The sequence below is a fragment of the Oncorhynchus clarkii genome, chromosome 5, assembly GCF_045791955.1.
Source record: "Oncorhynchus clarkii lewisi isolate Uvic-CL-2024 chromosome 5, UVic_Ocla_1.0, whole genome shotgun sequence".
NCBI classification, from domain to species: domain Eukaryota; kingdom Metazoa; phylum Chordata; class Actinopteri; order Salmoniformes; family Salmonidae; genus Oncorhynchus; species Oncorhynchus clarkii.
In genome coordinates, this window is record NC_092151.1 from 12,918,733 (window position 1) to 12,934,604 (window position 15,872).

The following is a 15,872-nucleotide window of genomic DNA, read 5'->3' on the forward strand; positions in this document are numbered from 1 at the left end:
TCAGTTCTCTACCAACCAACCCCCACTGCTCACCCCCACTCCTCCAACTGTCAGTTCTCTACCAGCCACTGCCCACCCCCACTCCTCCAACTGTCAGTTCTCTACCAACCACTGCCCACCCACACTCCTCCAACTGTCAGTTCTCTACCAACCACTGCCCACCTACCCTCCTCCAACTGTCAGTTCTCTACCAACCACTGCCCACCCCCACTCCTCCAACTGTCAGTTCTCTACCAACCACTGCCCACCTCCACTCCTCCAACTGTCAGTTCTCTACCAACCAACCCCCACTGCCCACCTCCACTCCTCCAACTGTCAGTTCTCTATCAACCACTGCCCACACCCACTCCTCAACTGTCAGTTCTCTACCAACCACTGCCCACCCCCACTCCTCCAACTGTCAGTTCTCTGCCAACCCTCACTCCTTTAACCTCCACTCCCTCCCCAAGATCCTCAAAACCACTCACACATTAGATCAGTCCATCAAAACACAATTACACGGCACCACTGGGTCAGTAACATGTCCATCCGTCCAGCAGGGGGCAGCAGATATTCTCTTCTCCCCCTGTATCTCCTTCCAGCCAGCTAGACTGACTATACAGAGTCTATTGTCTCAAGTGAGTCTCGCGCACCTGCCAGCAGTGCGGTGCTCTCAGATCTGCTTTTGTAGCTTTTTATGTTACGCTGCATAGCAACATGTTCCGAGCACAGTTCTCGGATCAGCTTTTATGACTCGATCAGATGAGCCGCTCCTCTGGGGGAACCTTGAGCATGCTGTCCATCTCCAGACGCGCCCCGGCCACCTCCTGAGTGCTGGGGCTGTAGGCGCCCTCTGACTGGCGTTTCTTGCGGGCGGTGAGCACCATGAAGGTGATGCCAATGACAGCCAGCAGGACACAGAGGCACACCAGGGGGATGGCTATCACCAGCCACGGCACCCTCTCTTTCTGGGGCTGTTTCTGCAAGGCGGGAAAACAACCAAGGGAGGAACGTCAGTGATGAGTAAATTACTATGGCTAATTCTAAAATGACTTAATGCAAAACATTTTTATTACACGTCATAATAATTTTAAAGAATAAACCATTATAAATACCATAAAACATTTATAAATGTTATTAAGGCTCATGCATTGTAAAGATTAAATACTTATAAATGCTTACTAATCATTAAATCATTTATTATAGATGATGAATGCAAAATTACTTTGAGGAGAAGGAGAATGAAGAAGTCAAGAGTTTCTTACGCTTGTATCGCAGAACAGACCGCTGTAGCCAGGCAGGCAAACACACCAAAACCTGTTGACTCGATCAATACACGAGCCACCATTCTGACAGGGGTTCGACTCACACTCATCTATCTCCGTTTCACACCTGAGGAGAATAACACAGTAAGGATATTTAAAGTCTAGACCAGAGCAAGCATCATGTGAGATATACAGTACCAGTCAAAAGTTTGGACACACCTACTCATTCAATAATTTTTCTTTATTTGTACTATTTTCTACATTGTAGAATAATAGTGAAGACATCAAAACTATGAAATAACACATGGAATCACGTAGTAACCAAAAAAGTGTTAAACAAATCAAAATATATTTTATATCTGAGATTCTTCAAAGTAGCCACCCTTTGCCTTGATGACAGCTTTGCACACTCTTGGCATTCTCTCAACCAGCTTTACCTGGAATGCTTTTTCAACAGTCTTGAAGGAGTTCCCACATACGCTGAGCACTTGTTGGCTGCTTTTCCTTCACTCTGTGGTCCAACTCATCCCAAACCATCTGAATTGGGTTGAGGTCGGGTGATTGTGGAGGCCAGGTCATCTGATGCAGCACTCTATTTCTCTCCTTCTTGGTCAAATAGGCCTTACACCACCTGGAGGTGTGTTCGGTCATTTTCCTGTTGAAGACAAGTGATAGTCCCACTAAGCGCAAACTAGATGGGATGGCGTATTGCTGCAGAATGCTGCGGTAGCCATGCTGGTTAAGTGTGCTTTGAATTCTAAATAAATCAGTGACAGTGTCACTACCAAAGCTCCACCACACCTCATCCTACATGCTTCACGGTGGGAACCACACATGCGGAGATCATCTGTTCATCTACTCTGCATCTCACAAAGACACGGTGGTTGGAACCAAAAATCTCACATTTGGACTCATCAGACCAAAGGACAGATTTCCACCGGTCTAATGTCCATTGCTCGTGTTTTTTGGCCCAAGCAAGTCTTAAGGGGTTTCTTTTGCAACAATTCAACCTTGAAGGCCTGATTCATACAGTCTCCTCTGAACAGTTAATTTTGAGATGTGTCTGTTACTTGAACTCTGTGAAGCATTTATTTGGGGTGCAATCTGAGGTGCAGTTAACTCTAATGAACTTATCCTCTGCAGCAGAGGTAACTGTGGATCTGTCTTTCTTGTGGCGGTCCTCGTGAGAGCCAGTTTCATCATAGCGCTTGATACTTTTTGCGACTGAACTTGAAGAAACTTGAAATGTTCTGGATCGAAGTACTGATGGACTGTCGTTTCTCTTTGCTTATTTGAGCTGTTCTTGCCATAATATGGGCTTGGTCTTTTACCAAATAGGGTTATATTCTGTATACCACACCTACCATGTCACAATACAACTGATTGGCTCAAACGCATGAAGAAGGAAAGAAATTCCACAAATTAACTTTTAACAAGGCACACTTGTTAATTGAAATGCATTCCACGTGACTACCTCATGAAGCTGGTTGAAAGAATGCCAAGAGTGTGCAAAGTGGTCATCAAGGGAAAGAGTGGCTACATTGAAGAATCTTAAATGTAAAATATATTTTGATTTGACAGGCTCAAAATGGCCAGAAACAAAGAACTTTGTTCTGAAACTCGTCAGTCTATTCAAGTTCTGAGAAATGAAGGCTATTCCATGCAAAAAATTGCCAAGAAACTGAAGATCTCGTACAGCGCTGTGTACTACTCCCTTCACAGAACAGCGCAAATGGGCTCTAACCAGAATAGACAGAGTGGGTGGCCCCGGTGCACAACTGAGCAAGAGGACAAGTACATTAGTGTCTCCGGGAGTTGCACAGAAAAAGCCATATCTCAGACTGGCCAATAAAAAGAGAAGATTAAGATGGGCAAAAGAACGCAGACACTGACAGAGGAACTCTGCTTAGAATGCCAGTATCCCGGAGTCGCCTCTTCACTGTTGACGTTGAGACTGGTGTTTTGCGGGTACTATTTAATGAAGCTGCCAATTGAGGACTTGTGAGGCGTCTGTTTCTCAAACTAGACAATCTAATGTACTTGTCCTCTTGCTCAGTTGTGCACAGGGCCTCCCACTCTTTCTTTTCTGGTTAGAGCCAGTTTGAGCTGTTCTGTGAAGGGAGTAGTACACAGGGTTGTAAGAGATCTTCAGTTTCTTGGCAATTTCTCGTATGGAATAGCCTTAATTTCTCAGAACAAGAATAGACTGATGAGTTTCAGAAGAAAGCTCTTTGTTTCTGGCCATTTTGAACCTGTAATCGAACCCACAAATGCTAATGGCTCCAGATACTCAACTAGTCTACAGAAGGCCAGTTTTATTGCTTCTTTAATCTCCACAACAGTTTTCAGCTGTGCTAACATAATTGCAAAAGGGTTTCTAATGTTCAATTAGCCTTTTAAAATTATAAACTTGGATTAGTTAACACAACGTGCCATTGGAACACAGGAGTGATGGTTGCTGATAATGGACCTCTGTATGCCTATGGAGATATTCCATAAAAAATCTGCCATTTACAACATTAACAATGTCTACACTGTATTTCTGATCAATTTTATGTTATTTTGATGGACCAAAAATGTGCTTTTCTTTAAAAAAAAAAAATTCTAAGTGACCCCAAACTTTTGAACGGTAGTGTATATATTCTGGTATCCATCCCTATCATCCAAGCAGTTTGGGGTGGTACCCTGGATTGCCTGATTTGTTAACAGCTGTATTATTTTGTGCATGTCAACCATTTTTGTCCCACACTATTGAAAGGAGTTTGGGAACTTACCTCTCCCCTGCAAAACCGGGCACACAGGTACAATTGGCCCCCCACAGTCCGTCATGGCAGATCCCGTTTTCACACTGAACATCCTCTTCGCATGTCAGTGGGGGATAAGTCCACCTGTGGGTGATGTACAGAATTACACCTTCACAATGGCGACTCAAAGCCTGTTTTATCTTCAAAACTATCCAATTTCCATAAATAGGTGTATAAATACATTTCAAAAGTATATAATCGTGCAACTTATATTTAGAATATCCCTTTGTCACTTTAATATATTTCCACAAGGTATTCTGTATTTGATCTGATAGTTTGAGAAACTCCATATAAACCTTGTGTAAAACACATGTGCTAGCTAAATAAAAAAATAATGTGAGAATCTGTTGTTTCACATGACAATGATCCCTGTCACTTACTGTGACACTAATTGGTTGGCGTTAACAGAAAGTCTACTCACTGGCAGAGTGGGCCAGTGTAGTCGTCTGTGCACTCGCAGGTGTAGCTGTTCACCCGGTCCATGCAGGAGCCCCCGTTCTCACACCCATGTTCCTCACACTCATTCAGGTCCTCATCGCAAGAAACGCCCCCAAACCCCGGGTTGCACACGCACTCGAAACCTGCCAACTCATCCATGCAGGTGCCGTGGACGCAGGGCCCAGACGCACACTCGTCCGTGTCCACCTCGCAATTTTCTCCCTCCCAACCTGGCTTGCAAACACAGTCAAACTTGTTAAAGAGATCCTTGCACATGGCGCCGTTCTGACAGGGGTCCGAATGGCATACATCCGCACTCGTACAGCCCATACGAATCTCCTCGTCGCTCGTTCTGTGGAAGTGGGCAGGCTGTGGCGGGTGTAGGTCATCCACAAATGGTAGATAGACCCCACTGACTCTTACGGCGCCCAGGCAGCCTGTGAAGCTCTCGGCGATAGCGACCTCCGCCCCTTCCTCGTTGAGGAAGTGCAGGGCACCTGCCTCCTCTGGGGTGCTGCTGGCGTCAGTGATGCCATCCACGGTGATAACCCAGTGTGACGCCTCGCTATCCGGGTCAGCCATGGAAATGCTCACCCGGTGCCAACCACCATCGGCCACGTGTCGCACACCGGAGAAGGTCAGCACCTCCACACTGTTTCCACCGTGGATCTCGACACGGATAGAGGAGTCCAGCAGTCCCACCAGTAGGAGCTCGGCCCCGTGGGAGGCACGGAGCAGCACAGCGTTCTCTGAGCGGGTACGGAGCTCCAGGTACACGTGGGTCAGAGACGAGCCCAAGGAACCCTCTGCACTGTACTGCACCGGGTTGTTCTCGAAGGTAGCGTTGGTCACACCTGAGGGTTAACAAGTGGGTAAGACTTCAGATGAAAACACCACCTTTTTGTTTTATTAAAGCTATCTAGTATGCATTTTGTGTGTGGGGGATTTCTCTCATTCATGCAATGACAGCTATACACTAAAGTCAATTAAAATGAAAATGCTTTTGAAAGAAAGCAATGGGGAAGAAACACTAAGTAGTTTTGCAAGACTTGAGTGATTTTCTTCAAGCTGAGAATTAGTTTAATATTTCCTCACACTCATATCCATCAGTCAGGTCCACACAATGTCCACCATTGACACACGGGTCACTGACACACCACACGCGCGTCTCGCAGGTCTTCCCAGTGAAAGCCACAGGACAAGAACATGCAAAGCCATTCCACGTGATGGTGCAGTCTCCTCCGTTCTGGCATGGCTCCGGCTTCAGACCAAAATAACATTTAAACAGCATTTTAGTCAATTTTCGTCTAGTCACAAGTCACTTAGTTGTCCTCATTCATTACTGACGATGTCCTTCTATTTCGAGATAATCGGAATTTTGATACAGTTGACATGTCACATTTACATAATACCCCTCATGTCTGTAGTACTTCCCTCTGTTGATAAAATCAAATTGTATTTGTCACATGCGCAGAATACAACAGGTATACCTTACCGTGAAATGCTTACTTACAAGCCCTTAACCAACAGTTCAATAAATAATAGTAATGTGTCAGTTGTCTTATACCATGGCCCGCTTCTGGTTAATACAATAATATTACACATTATTACAATAGGGGTCCTGGTATGAGTGTAGTCCTGGTATGAGTGTAGTCAGTCTTACCTGGCAGGTGTTGTCGCTAATACAGCCCGGCTCTACATTCTCAGCATCGGCGGGGAAGTAGATCTCTCCCTCTGAGTTATTTAGTGTGCTGTTCCATGCATCCACGTCCAGATGCGCTCCGTCCAGACGCAGGTCCTGCAGGCAGCCCTTGAAGTGTCCCCCCCAGGCCTCAGAGTTTTCGCCCTCCCTGGGGAGACCCCCTACGTAGGCCAGGTCCCCACTGTGCACCTCCACCTCGGGAACCTCACCTATTCCGTAGCGCAGGCCGGCGTGCTGGAAGAACACCCGTCCATACTGGACCTCGACGTGTAGAAGTTGCTTCTTGCCGGTGGTCACGACGATGGGTGCCGTCAGTGGGTGGCTTTCGGGGACGGAGCTGACCAGGACTCTCCCCATGCCCAGGAAAACATTAAAGTAGGCCTCGCCCTCTTCTCCGTCATCTCCGGGTCGCCTCAGCTGGAAGAGCAGGCCATCGGGCTTCAGAGACCGCAGGAAGAAGGAGACGCTGAAGTTGGCACCGTGATCAGTGCCAATGTCATAGGCACTGTAGCTCACAGTTTCCTCATGACTGTATGTCCAGGAGGGGAACTCTGTCAGAACAGATACAAGGAAATAAATACAAACTTAAACCAGAGGAATAAACCATGTGTACCTGGCCTGGCCATAGAAAGACATTAGGTAACACTTTATTTGGATAGTCAGTAACATTTGAAGTAACTATCTACTAACCCTAGCCCTAAATCCATATCCTAATCCTTACCTTAACCTTAGCAAGCAGTTGGTTGTCAACAGATAGTTTGTTGATAGTATGACCATCTGTAAAGCATCTACCGTTGGACTATCCGGGCAATCCAAATAAATTGTAACCAAACCTTAGGGCAAATTACTAATCAAAAAGTGAAGACAAATATCTTAGAAAAGTACTTTGATGAAGTGAGCTAGTGCTCTTGGAATTGCAAATGAGGTTAATTAGAAAATGGTCTGGATGGAATGTTCTAAATGTATGTCTTTCTCAGAAGACTGTATTATCAGATACATTGTTGGAAGGTAAATGTTGCTTACCATCGGCGCAGCTGTGACCGTGGTAGGGCCGGTAGCAGTCGCAGCGGTGGCTGATCCACAGGTCCACACAGTGGCCTTGACCGGAGCAGGGGTCAGGTTCGCACCACTCTGTCTTGCTACAGCCTAGCTCCATCTCATTGGCCTGCTCCTCTGGAAGGTTCTGGGGCAGGATGTCCTTGAAGTCGATCAGCAGGTCCTCCACACACCCCACAAACCCGTGGCCACTCTTCGTGTGCTCCAGCAACTCTCTGGGGGCACCGCCCACGTAGACGTGACCGAACGCCTCAGAGGGAACGAAGTGTGGCCCGTTGGGACCACCATCCTTCACCGTGCACCCTTCGCTGTCGCATCCTGGACCTTTCAGGTTAAAAACCAGCCCTTCCTCTTCGTTCACGTACACGTCAGCGTCGTGCCAGTCTCCGTCGCTGACCAGCCCAGAGAATGCAACCTCCAGCTCGGCATCCTCCGAGAAGGCCTTGGCGCGAAGACCTCCACCCACAATCTCCAGCAGGAGGTGGCTGTCAGCATCGCCACGGTAGAAGAGCACCATGTCGGGCAAGGTGGTGCGAAAGCGTAGCCGGACTCCCTTCCCGTGGTGGTGGTGCTCGGCATGCCTCCGTCTCCTCCTCTCTTCCACTTCCAGGGTGACCATGATAAGGACGAAGCCCGGACTGGAGAATGAGAAGGTGGTGGGTGTGGAGCAGAGCTCACCGTAGAAGCCGTGGGGGCAGAGGCAGGTGTGGCCATGCTCTTCCTCTTCCAGCCACGGGTGGCAGGTGGCGCCATTCTGGCATTCTTGATCCACGCAGCCCAGGAGCTGGATGCCGCAGTGGTGGCCACCCCAGGGCAGCTTGTCAGGCTCAGCCTCAGGACAGTGGCAGGTGTAGCTGGCCACGCCGTCCTCGCACCATGCACCATTCAGACATGGCTGGCTCTCGCACTCATCAATGTTGATTTCGCAAATTTCCCCTGAAAATGCAATGCACTATTTCAGTCAGACTTTTGAAGATCGATCTACCTAGAATTGAATCTACAGATCAGTCCATTCTTCTGATATGATAAAAACAGCACAAGGATATACACTGAGTGTACAAAACATTATGAACACCTTCCTAATATTGAGTCCCCCTCTTTTGCCCTCAGATCAGCCTCAATTCGTTGGGCATGGATGGTGTCGAAAGCATTTCACAGGTATGTTGGCCCATGTTGACTCCAATGCTTCCCACAGTTGTGTCCTTTGGGTGGTGGACAATTGGAAACTGTTGAGCGTGAGAAAACCCAGTAGCGTTACAGTTCTTCACAAAAAAGGTGCGCCTGGCACCTAGTAACATACCCCGTTCAAAGGCAGTTAAATCTTTTGTCTTGCTCATTCACCCTCTGAATGTTACACATACACAATCCATTTCTGAATTGTCTCAAGGTTTTAAAATCCTTCTTTAACCTGTCTCCTCCCCTTTATCTACACTGACTGAAGTGGATTTAACAAGTGACATCAAATAAGGGATCATAGACTGACCAGGTGAGTCCAGGAGAAAGCTGTGTCATGGAAAGAGCAGGTGTTCCTAATGTTTTGTACAGTCAGTGTCGATAATACTGTCCTGCCGTAATGATGTACATAAGTATACAGAGTTTTTGAAAACCTTACCTATAAATCCTTCCGGACATAAACAGGTGTAGCCATTCACCTGATCCTCACAAGAGCCTCTATTCTGGCAGGGTTCAGACTCACACTCATCAACGTTCACGGAACAGTTCTCTCCTGGAAAGAGACAAAGAAACAACACCAACAACCTTATTCTCTGTCTGTGTGAAATGGCCAAAACAATTTAAAAAAGTAACCAACCTTAAATTTGCTCCTGTGCAACGTTCAATGTTAGCAAAAACCCCTCTCCTTTCATTGGACTGCGTCTCACCTGCGAACCCGGGTTGACATTGGCACAGGTATCCGGCAGCGTCGGCGAACCTGAACTCCCAGTCCATCTCCCAGTGGGATGTGTCGGAACGCTCGAAACACTCGCCGTCGTTTTCACATGGCTGCTCAGCACACTCATCAATGTCCATCTCACAGTTCTCCCCCTCATAACCTAGGATAACCAATGACATGGAAATACACTGTATAGTACTGTAGTACTGTTCACTCAAAGCCTAAACAAACTGCACTACTATTAGGCCATTATGACACCCCCCTCTTTCACTCTACAGTCGTCTGACAGCATGAACAACTGCACCTACTCCAGACATGAACAGCTGTACCTACTCCAGACATGGACAACTGTACCTACTCCAGACATGGACAACTGTACCTACTCCAGACATGAACAACTGTACCTACTCCAGACATGGACAACTGTACCTACTCCAGACATGGACAACTGTACCTACTCCAGACATGGACAACTGTACCTACTCCAGACATGGACAACTGTACCTACTCCAGACATGAACAACTGTACAACTGTACCTACTCCAGACATGGACAACTGTACCTACTCCAGACATGAACAACTGTACCTACTCCAGACATGAACAACTGTACAACTGTACCTACTCCAGACATGAACAACTGTACCTACTCCAGACTGTACCTACTCCAGATGTGGACAGCTGTACCTACTGTACCTACTCCAGACATGGACAACTGTACCTACTCCAGACATGAACAACTGTACCTACTCCAGACATGGACAACTGTACCTACTCCAGACATGAACAACTGTACCTACTCCAGACGTGGACAGCTGTACCTACTCCAGACATGGACAACTGTACCTACTCCAGATATGAACAACTGTACCTACTCCAGATATGAACAACTGTACCTACTCCAGACATGGACAACTGTACCTACTCCAGATATGAACAACTGTACCTACTCCAGACATGAACAACTGTACCTACTCCAGACGTGGACAGCTGTACCTACTCCAGACATGGACAACTGTACCTACTCCAGACATGAACAACTGTACCTACTCCAGACATGGACAACTGTACCTACTCCAGACATGAACAACTGTACCTACTCCAGGCGTGGACAGCTGTACCTACTCCAGACATGGACAACTGTACCTACTCCAGACATGGACAACTGTACCTACTCCAGATATGAACAACTGTACCTACTCCAGACATGGACAACCGCAGCACCATATCAGTTTAGTCTTTGTCTTTTTAACCCTGTTTGACAACATTTCTGCAAATGTGGTGGGTAATGGTAAGGTGCACATACCAGGCCAGCAGAGACAGGTATACTCTTTGACTCCCTCCAGGCAGGTGGCGCCGTGCTGACACGGGTCAGACGCACACTCAGGGATGTCCTCCTCACAGTGGTCACCCAGGAATCCTGTGTCCTCACAGTCACACTCATAGCTGTAGGAAAGGAAGTCTGGGTCATTTGCAATCGCTACATTGACATTCAACAAAGCAAATAGGCCGAATACAGATTAATGCAAAAATGTAACAGATGGATGATTGAGATAAAGCTCACACACATACACATGGTAAGACACACTCTACACACATACACATGGTAAGACACACTCTACACACACATACACATGGTAAGACACACTACACACACATACACATGGTAAGACACACTCTACACACACATACACATGGTAAGACACTCTACACACACATGCACATGGTAAGACACACTACACCACATACACATGGTAAGACACACTACACACACACATACACATGATAAGACACTACACACACATACACATGGTAAGACACACTCTACACACATACACATGGTAAGACACACTCTACACACACACACACACACATACACATGGTAAGACACACTCTACACACACATACACATGGTAAGACACACTCTACACACACATACACATGGTAAGACACTCTACACACACATGCACATGGTAAGACACACTACACACACATACACACACACACATGGTAAGACACACTACACACACACATACACATGATAAGACACTACACACACATACACATGGTAAGACACACTCTACACACATACACATGGTAAGACACACTCTACACACAAACATACACATGGTAAGACACACTACACACACACACATGGTAAGACACACTACACACATACACATGGTAAGACACACTACACACACATACACATGGTAAGACACTACACACACATACACATGGTAAGACACACTACACACATGGTAAGACACACTACACACACATACACATGGTAAGACACACTACAGACACACATACACATGGTAAGACACACTCTACACACACACATACACATGGTAAGACACACTACACACATGGTAAGACACACTACACACACATACACATGGTAAGACACACTCTACACACACATACACATGGTAAGACACACTCTACACACACATACACATGGTAAGACACACTCTACACACACATACACATGGTAAGACACACACACACATACACATGGTAAGACACACTCTACACACACACATACACATGTACACATGGATTTTGTATTGTAGATAATATGTGGTAGTAGAGTTGTGGCCTAAGGGCAGACACTTAATGTGTTGTGAAAAGTGTTATGGAATGTGATGTCTTGTAATATTATAACTTGTATATAACTGCCTTAGTGTTGAAGGACCCCAGGAAGAATAGCTGCTGCCTTGGCAGGAACTAATGGGGATCCTTAATAAATACAAATAATGTCCTGTCTCAATGTGAGGGGCTTAAGCTCACCAAAACGGAAGTCAGGCCCCAAAGTAATTTAAGGACAGGATTTGTGTCTGTCTGGTGGGGCAATCCTAAAAGCCTTGGGCAGTTACCTGTCCACCTTGTCCTGACAGATGGCCCCATTTAGGCAGGGATCGCTGGCACACTCGTCAATGTCCACTTCGCAGTCTGTGCCCTCGAACCCAGGCAGACACTCACAGGAGTACAGACCAAGGAGGTCATGGCAGGTGGCTCCGTTGCGGCACGGGTTGGACTCGCACTCATCTATCTCCACCTCACAATTCACTCCTGTGAGAGGTAGAGGTAAAATTATCTGAGAATGTGATGAATGAGAAACAAACCATCTCCGAGTGGGAGTCAGTGAGGAACTGTACATCATGTACTAGGAGGGGGACATATCTTCCACAGACTGCACCATTGCATCTCATCTACATCAAGTCAACTTGTCCGTAGATCCTCTCTGCTCTTATGACAATACTGAAAGAAACACAAGCTAAATCAATTGTAAATTGTAAATGCAAGATAATCATATTTGTACTCTGGTGTTTGCTTCTCTAGCTATAAATAGTCAGTAGCATGGAATCTGCTTGTTGATGCCTCTAGATAGCTCAAGTGATAATGTAAAAATGCCTCAGTTGCCCGTCTCAACCCTTTCCTTGAAAATCTCCATCGTCACTGATATGCTGACAAAGGAATGCATTAGTGCTGACTCTTCCCACCCCATTAGAGATAAGCATGAAGCCCTGAGACACAGACCAGACCTGCTGAGAAAAGAAAGGAGTGTATGAAATGAAGTGTACAAGTTGTGGAGTGTTTTCTCTCACTCAACGGGAGACCTATCTACAGGGGCCAATATCCACAGGGGCCAATATCCACAGGGGCCAATATCCACAGGGGCCAATATCCACAGGGGCCAAGCTGAAGATAAGACTAGAGACCTGAATCCAACATCTTACTCTCTGTACTTAAAATGCTTATAGTTCTCTGTTTATCAAGAACCAAATGTACACTTAAAGGTGCAGTTAGTAAGATGACAACAACAAGACAAGATTATCATAATTATTCATCTCTGCCAAGCCTCATTATTGTCTCTGCACAATTTGTACTGTTCTTTGTGGCACGAACGCACACCCTCATTGGTTAATAGGAAATCATCCTGTTGTTAATGATGATGTCAGCTTTAATGTGAAAACATTCTGGCATGGTGATTGAAGTACTAATATGAGATACCTAAATCTTGCAGATACATTATGTCCAGAAACATTAAAAAGCAGAGCATCAGATATCCCTCACACTGGAGGAAATGTTAGGTGAGAGACAGGGAGTTGTGGCTGATACAGGGTTACGAAAATGGTTGGAAAATTACACTTAATTCGAGACTGACTGAGTACAAACACAGGAGTGAGTGTTGAAAAGGCGGAACAACTAACCTGTAAACCCTACGAGGCACTGGCATTTATACCGGTCCTTCTCGTTGATACAGGTCCCATTATTCTCGCAGGGCCGCGAGGCGCACTCATTGATGTCGATCTCGCAATTATAGCCCTGGAAGCCTGGCACACAGAAACAGTGAAACTCGGCCACGCCGTCCATGCAGATAGCGCCGTTCTGGCAAGGATGGGACGCACACTCATCCACATCCTCTTCACAATGCTCCCCGTCAAACCCCCGTGCACAGTGACACTCAAACCCCTCCTGTAACAGTATACAAGTCCCATTGTTCAGACACGGCTCGTCGATGCAGTCGGCCACCCGCTCTTCACAGTCCTCTCCTCCGTAGCCGGGTGGACATCTGCAGAAGTAACTGTTGACCTGGTCCATGCACTCTGTGTGAGGAAAAGAGCAAGGGTTGCTATGGCACTCGTCCACTTCCTCAGTGCAGTTGTCCCCAGTAAATCCTTCCGGGCAGACACAGTGGTACTCGGACGTGCCAGGGGTGCTGGTGCAGTCTGAGCAGGGGGCAAAGGAGCAGGCGTTGTAGAGTTCGTCGCAGTCTTTGCCCATGTAGCGGACCTCGTTGCGAGGGGAGCAGAGGCACGCATAGTCGTCCATGGTGTCCACGCAGGTGGCACCATTCTGGCAGGGCCCAGACAAACACTTGTCACTGGTCGCCGTGCAGAATATCCCTGAGGAGAAGAAAAGGAGAGGCTTATTGTTGTGCAAAATAGACAGTTTACCCTAATACAGTCAAGATGCCCTGACAAGTCATCACAACTTTGTGTATTTATCACATCACATTTGGTGTGTTCACACAAGAGTCCTTTACATTTTTGGAGGGAAAAGTGGGTTGTTGTTTAGTATGATGTTAATGGACTTATGCCATATTTCTATAACATCCTATGTGGGTGACGCCGGTACACCTCTGAATATCTCCCAGATATCTACACCGTGTGAGCCCTGTGCTTGCACAATGTTGTTTTGTTGAGTGCCACTCTAAGCCGATTCACAACCAGCTTTGGTCCAGATTTGTAGGCTATTGGTTCTGACACAAAAACATTGGCAAAAAATGTTATGAAGTTGTACACATCGATAGTCTACTGCACTACTCTGCTAGAAGTTCATAGTTGGAGGTATTTTAGTTGTGTTTCTTTGGGGCTGTTCAGCAGCTGTAAAACGTCTCACCCCCCTGCTGCAATAAAAAAGAGCACAATCAAACTTAGTGAATGCGAAAGGCTTCCTCTGCTAGATGTTTGTACTTTATCAAGAAGCACATAGCATCATTTGAAACAAAAAAACTGAAGTCCCATCATTTTGTCAACAACATCTCATAAACACTTATAATGTATTACTATTTAGCATTTGAGTGTCTCTAACATTTAGCCACCTGGTTAGATGGTGGACAAATAGCAGTGCCAATTTAGTGAACCGTGGCCAAAGTTAGTAGGTCCCTCTGTGCTAATCCTGATATGTGTATTCACCCTGACATTTCCTTTCATCTTCTCCTCCCTTAATTCGAAAGGACAAATCGTGTAGGAGAGAGTCCTGGAGCAACTGTAGAGTTCATGGCCTCTTTCGCAGTAGACGCCCAGTGCTAAACTAAAGTTAAGAAACCCTCCACGCACTACAAAGTATTTTTCCGTTGGCTTTGTTTTGCGTAGCTAGTTTAGTGCTCATTGACAGATTGTTAACAATGGGCATCTGGGGTGTCCCACGTCCTAATCTTTCCTGTCACTCCCAAAGGGAATGATGACCACCCCTAGATCACCACAACAAAGTCTGAAAATATTTTCCCTCGTAGCTTGTAGGCCTAGAGAGAGAGAGTGCCATCTAGCTGACATTTACCTTGTTTGTTTAGTAATTGCTATGGTAAAGCTAAAACAAAGGTTTCCCGAGGAACCTTTTAGGAGAGACCAATGCACTGGGCAAAGGCATACAGGGGATTCCAGGGAGCGGAGAAGTGTCTTGACGGAATTCCAGCCCCGAACCCTTGAAGGTAGGGCAGATAGATGCAGATCAGATGCATGGTCTGCAGACTATCAAGTGTCCACTCGACAGGTGAGGTTTATGGGGTGGATAACTACGAGTTAGCACGCTAGGTTAACTTCTCCAGGTCGTTAGCTTGGAACAACCTGATCCCATAGCACCTCTCTCTCATTTAACACTTCAGCGCTCACATTTCCTCTCAGGAAGTGTGTCAGGGAGCTCTGACTCAATTGATTCTAATCCATGTTTACTACAAAGTAAATTGTTAATTTACACATGCAGTTTGTTACGAAGCACATGTCATTGACCGTTGATGTTTTTTCACAGATCATGTAATTACCACATGGATACAAACAGTTTAAATAGACTTTTATGATCACAATCACTATCAAAACTCAACTATGGCAGTGAGTAACTTGACTGTCATAAAGTTTGAGTCGGTTATGTTTTTCATAGAAAATGGGGTAAAAAAAAAATCTGCAACACTGAATGTATTGTGCTCGAGCCCTCTCTCGCCAGACCCGG

At 46.1% G+C, this 15,872-nt stretch overlaps 1 protein-coding gene across 1 annotated transcript in view; it reads right to left on the minus strand.

The window, feature by feature from the left end:
- Positions 1 to 369: 369 nt before the first annotated feature.
- The window catches only part of LOC139409850 (crumbs cell polarity complex component 2a), a 39,477-nt gene continuing 23,974 nt past the window's right edge, over positions 370 to 15,872 (minus strand). Inside the window, exons 2-13 of the mRNA XM_071155238.1 lie at positions 13,355 to 14,050; positions 12,017 to 12,212; positions 10,441 to 10,580; positions 9,125 to 9,295; positions 8,857 to 8,970; positions 7,212 to 8,180; positions 6,150 to 6,739; positions 5,582 to 5,747; positions 4,470 to 5,340; positions 4,019 to 4,132; positions 1,245 to 1,371; positions 370 to 959 (exon numbers count right to left, since the gene is read on the minus strand). Of these exons, the coding sequence (XP_071011339.1) occupies positions 738 to 959; positions 1,245 to 1,371; positions 4,019 to 4,132; positions 4,470 to 5,340; positions 5,582 to 5,747; positions 6,150 to 6,739; positions 7,212 to 8,180; positions 8,857 to 8,970; positions 9,125 to 9,295; positions 10,441 to 10,580; positions 12,017 to 12,212; positions 13,355 to 14,050 (4,376 nt within the window). The 3' untranslated portion in view covers positions 370 to 737. The remainder of the gene's footprint in view (positions 960 to 1,244; positions 1,372 to 4,018; positions 4,133 to 4,469; positions 5,341 to 5,581; positions 5,748 to 6,149; positions 6,740 to 7,211; positions 8,181 to 8,856; positions 8,971 to 9,124; positions 9,296 to 10,440; positions 10,581 to 12,016; positions 12,213 to 13,354; positions 14,051 to 15,872) is intronic.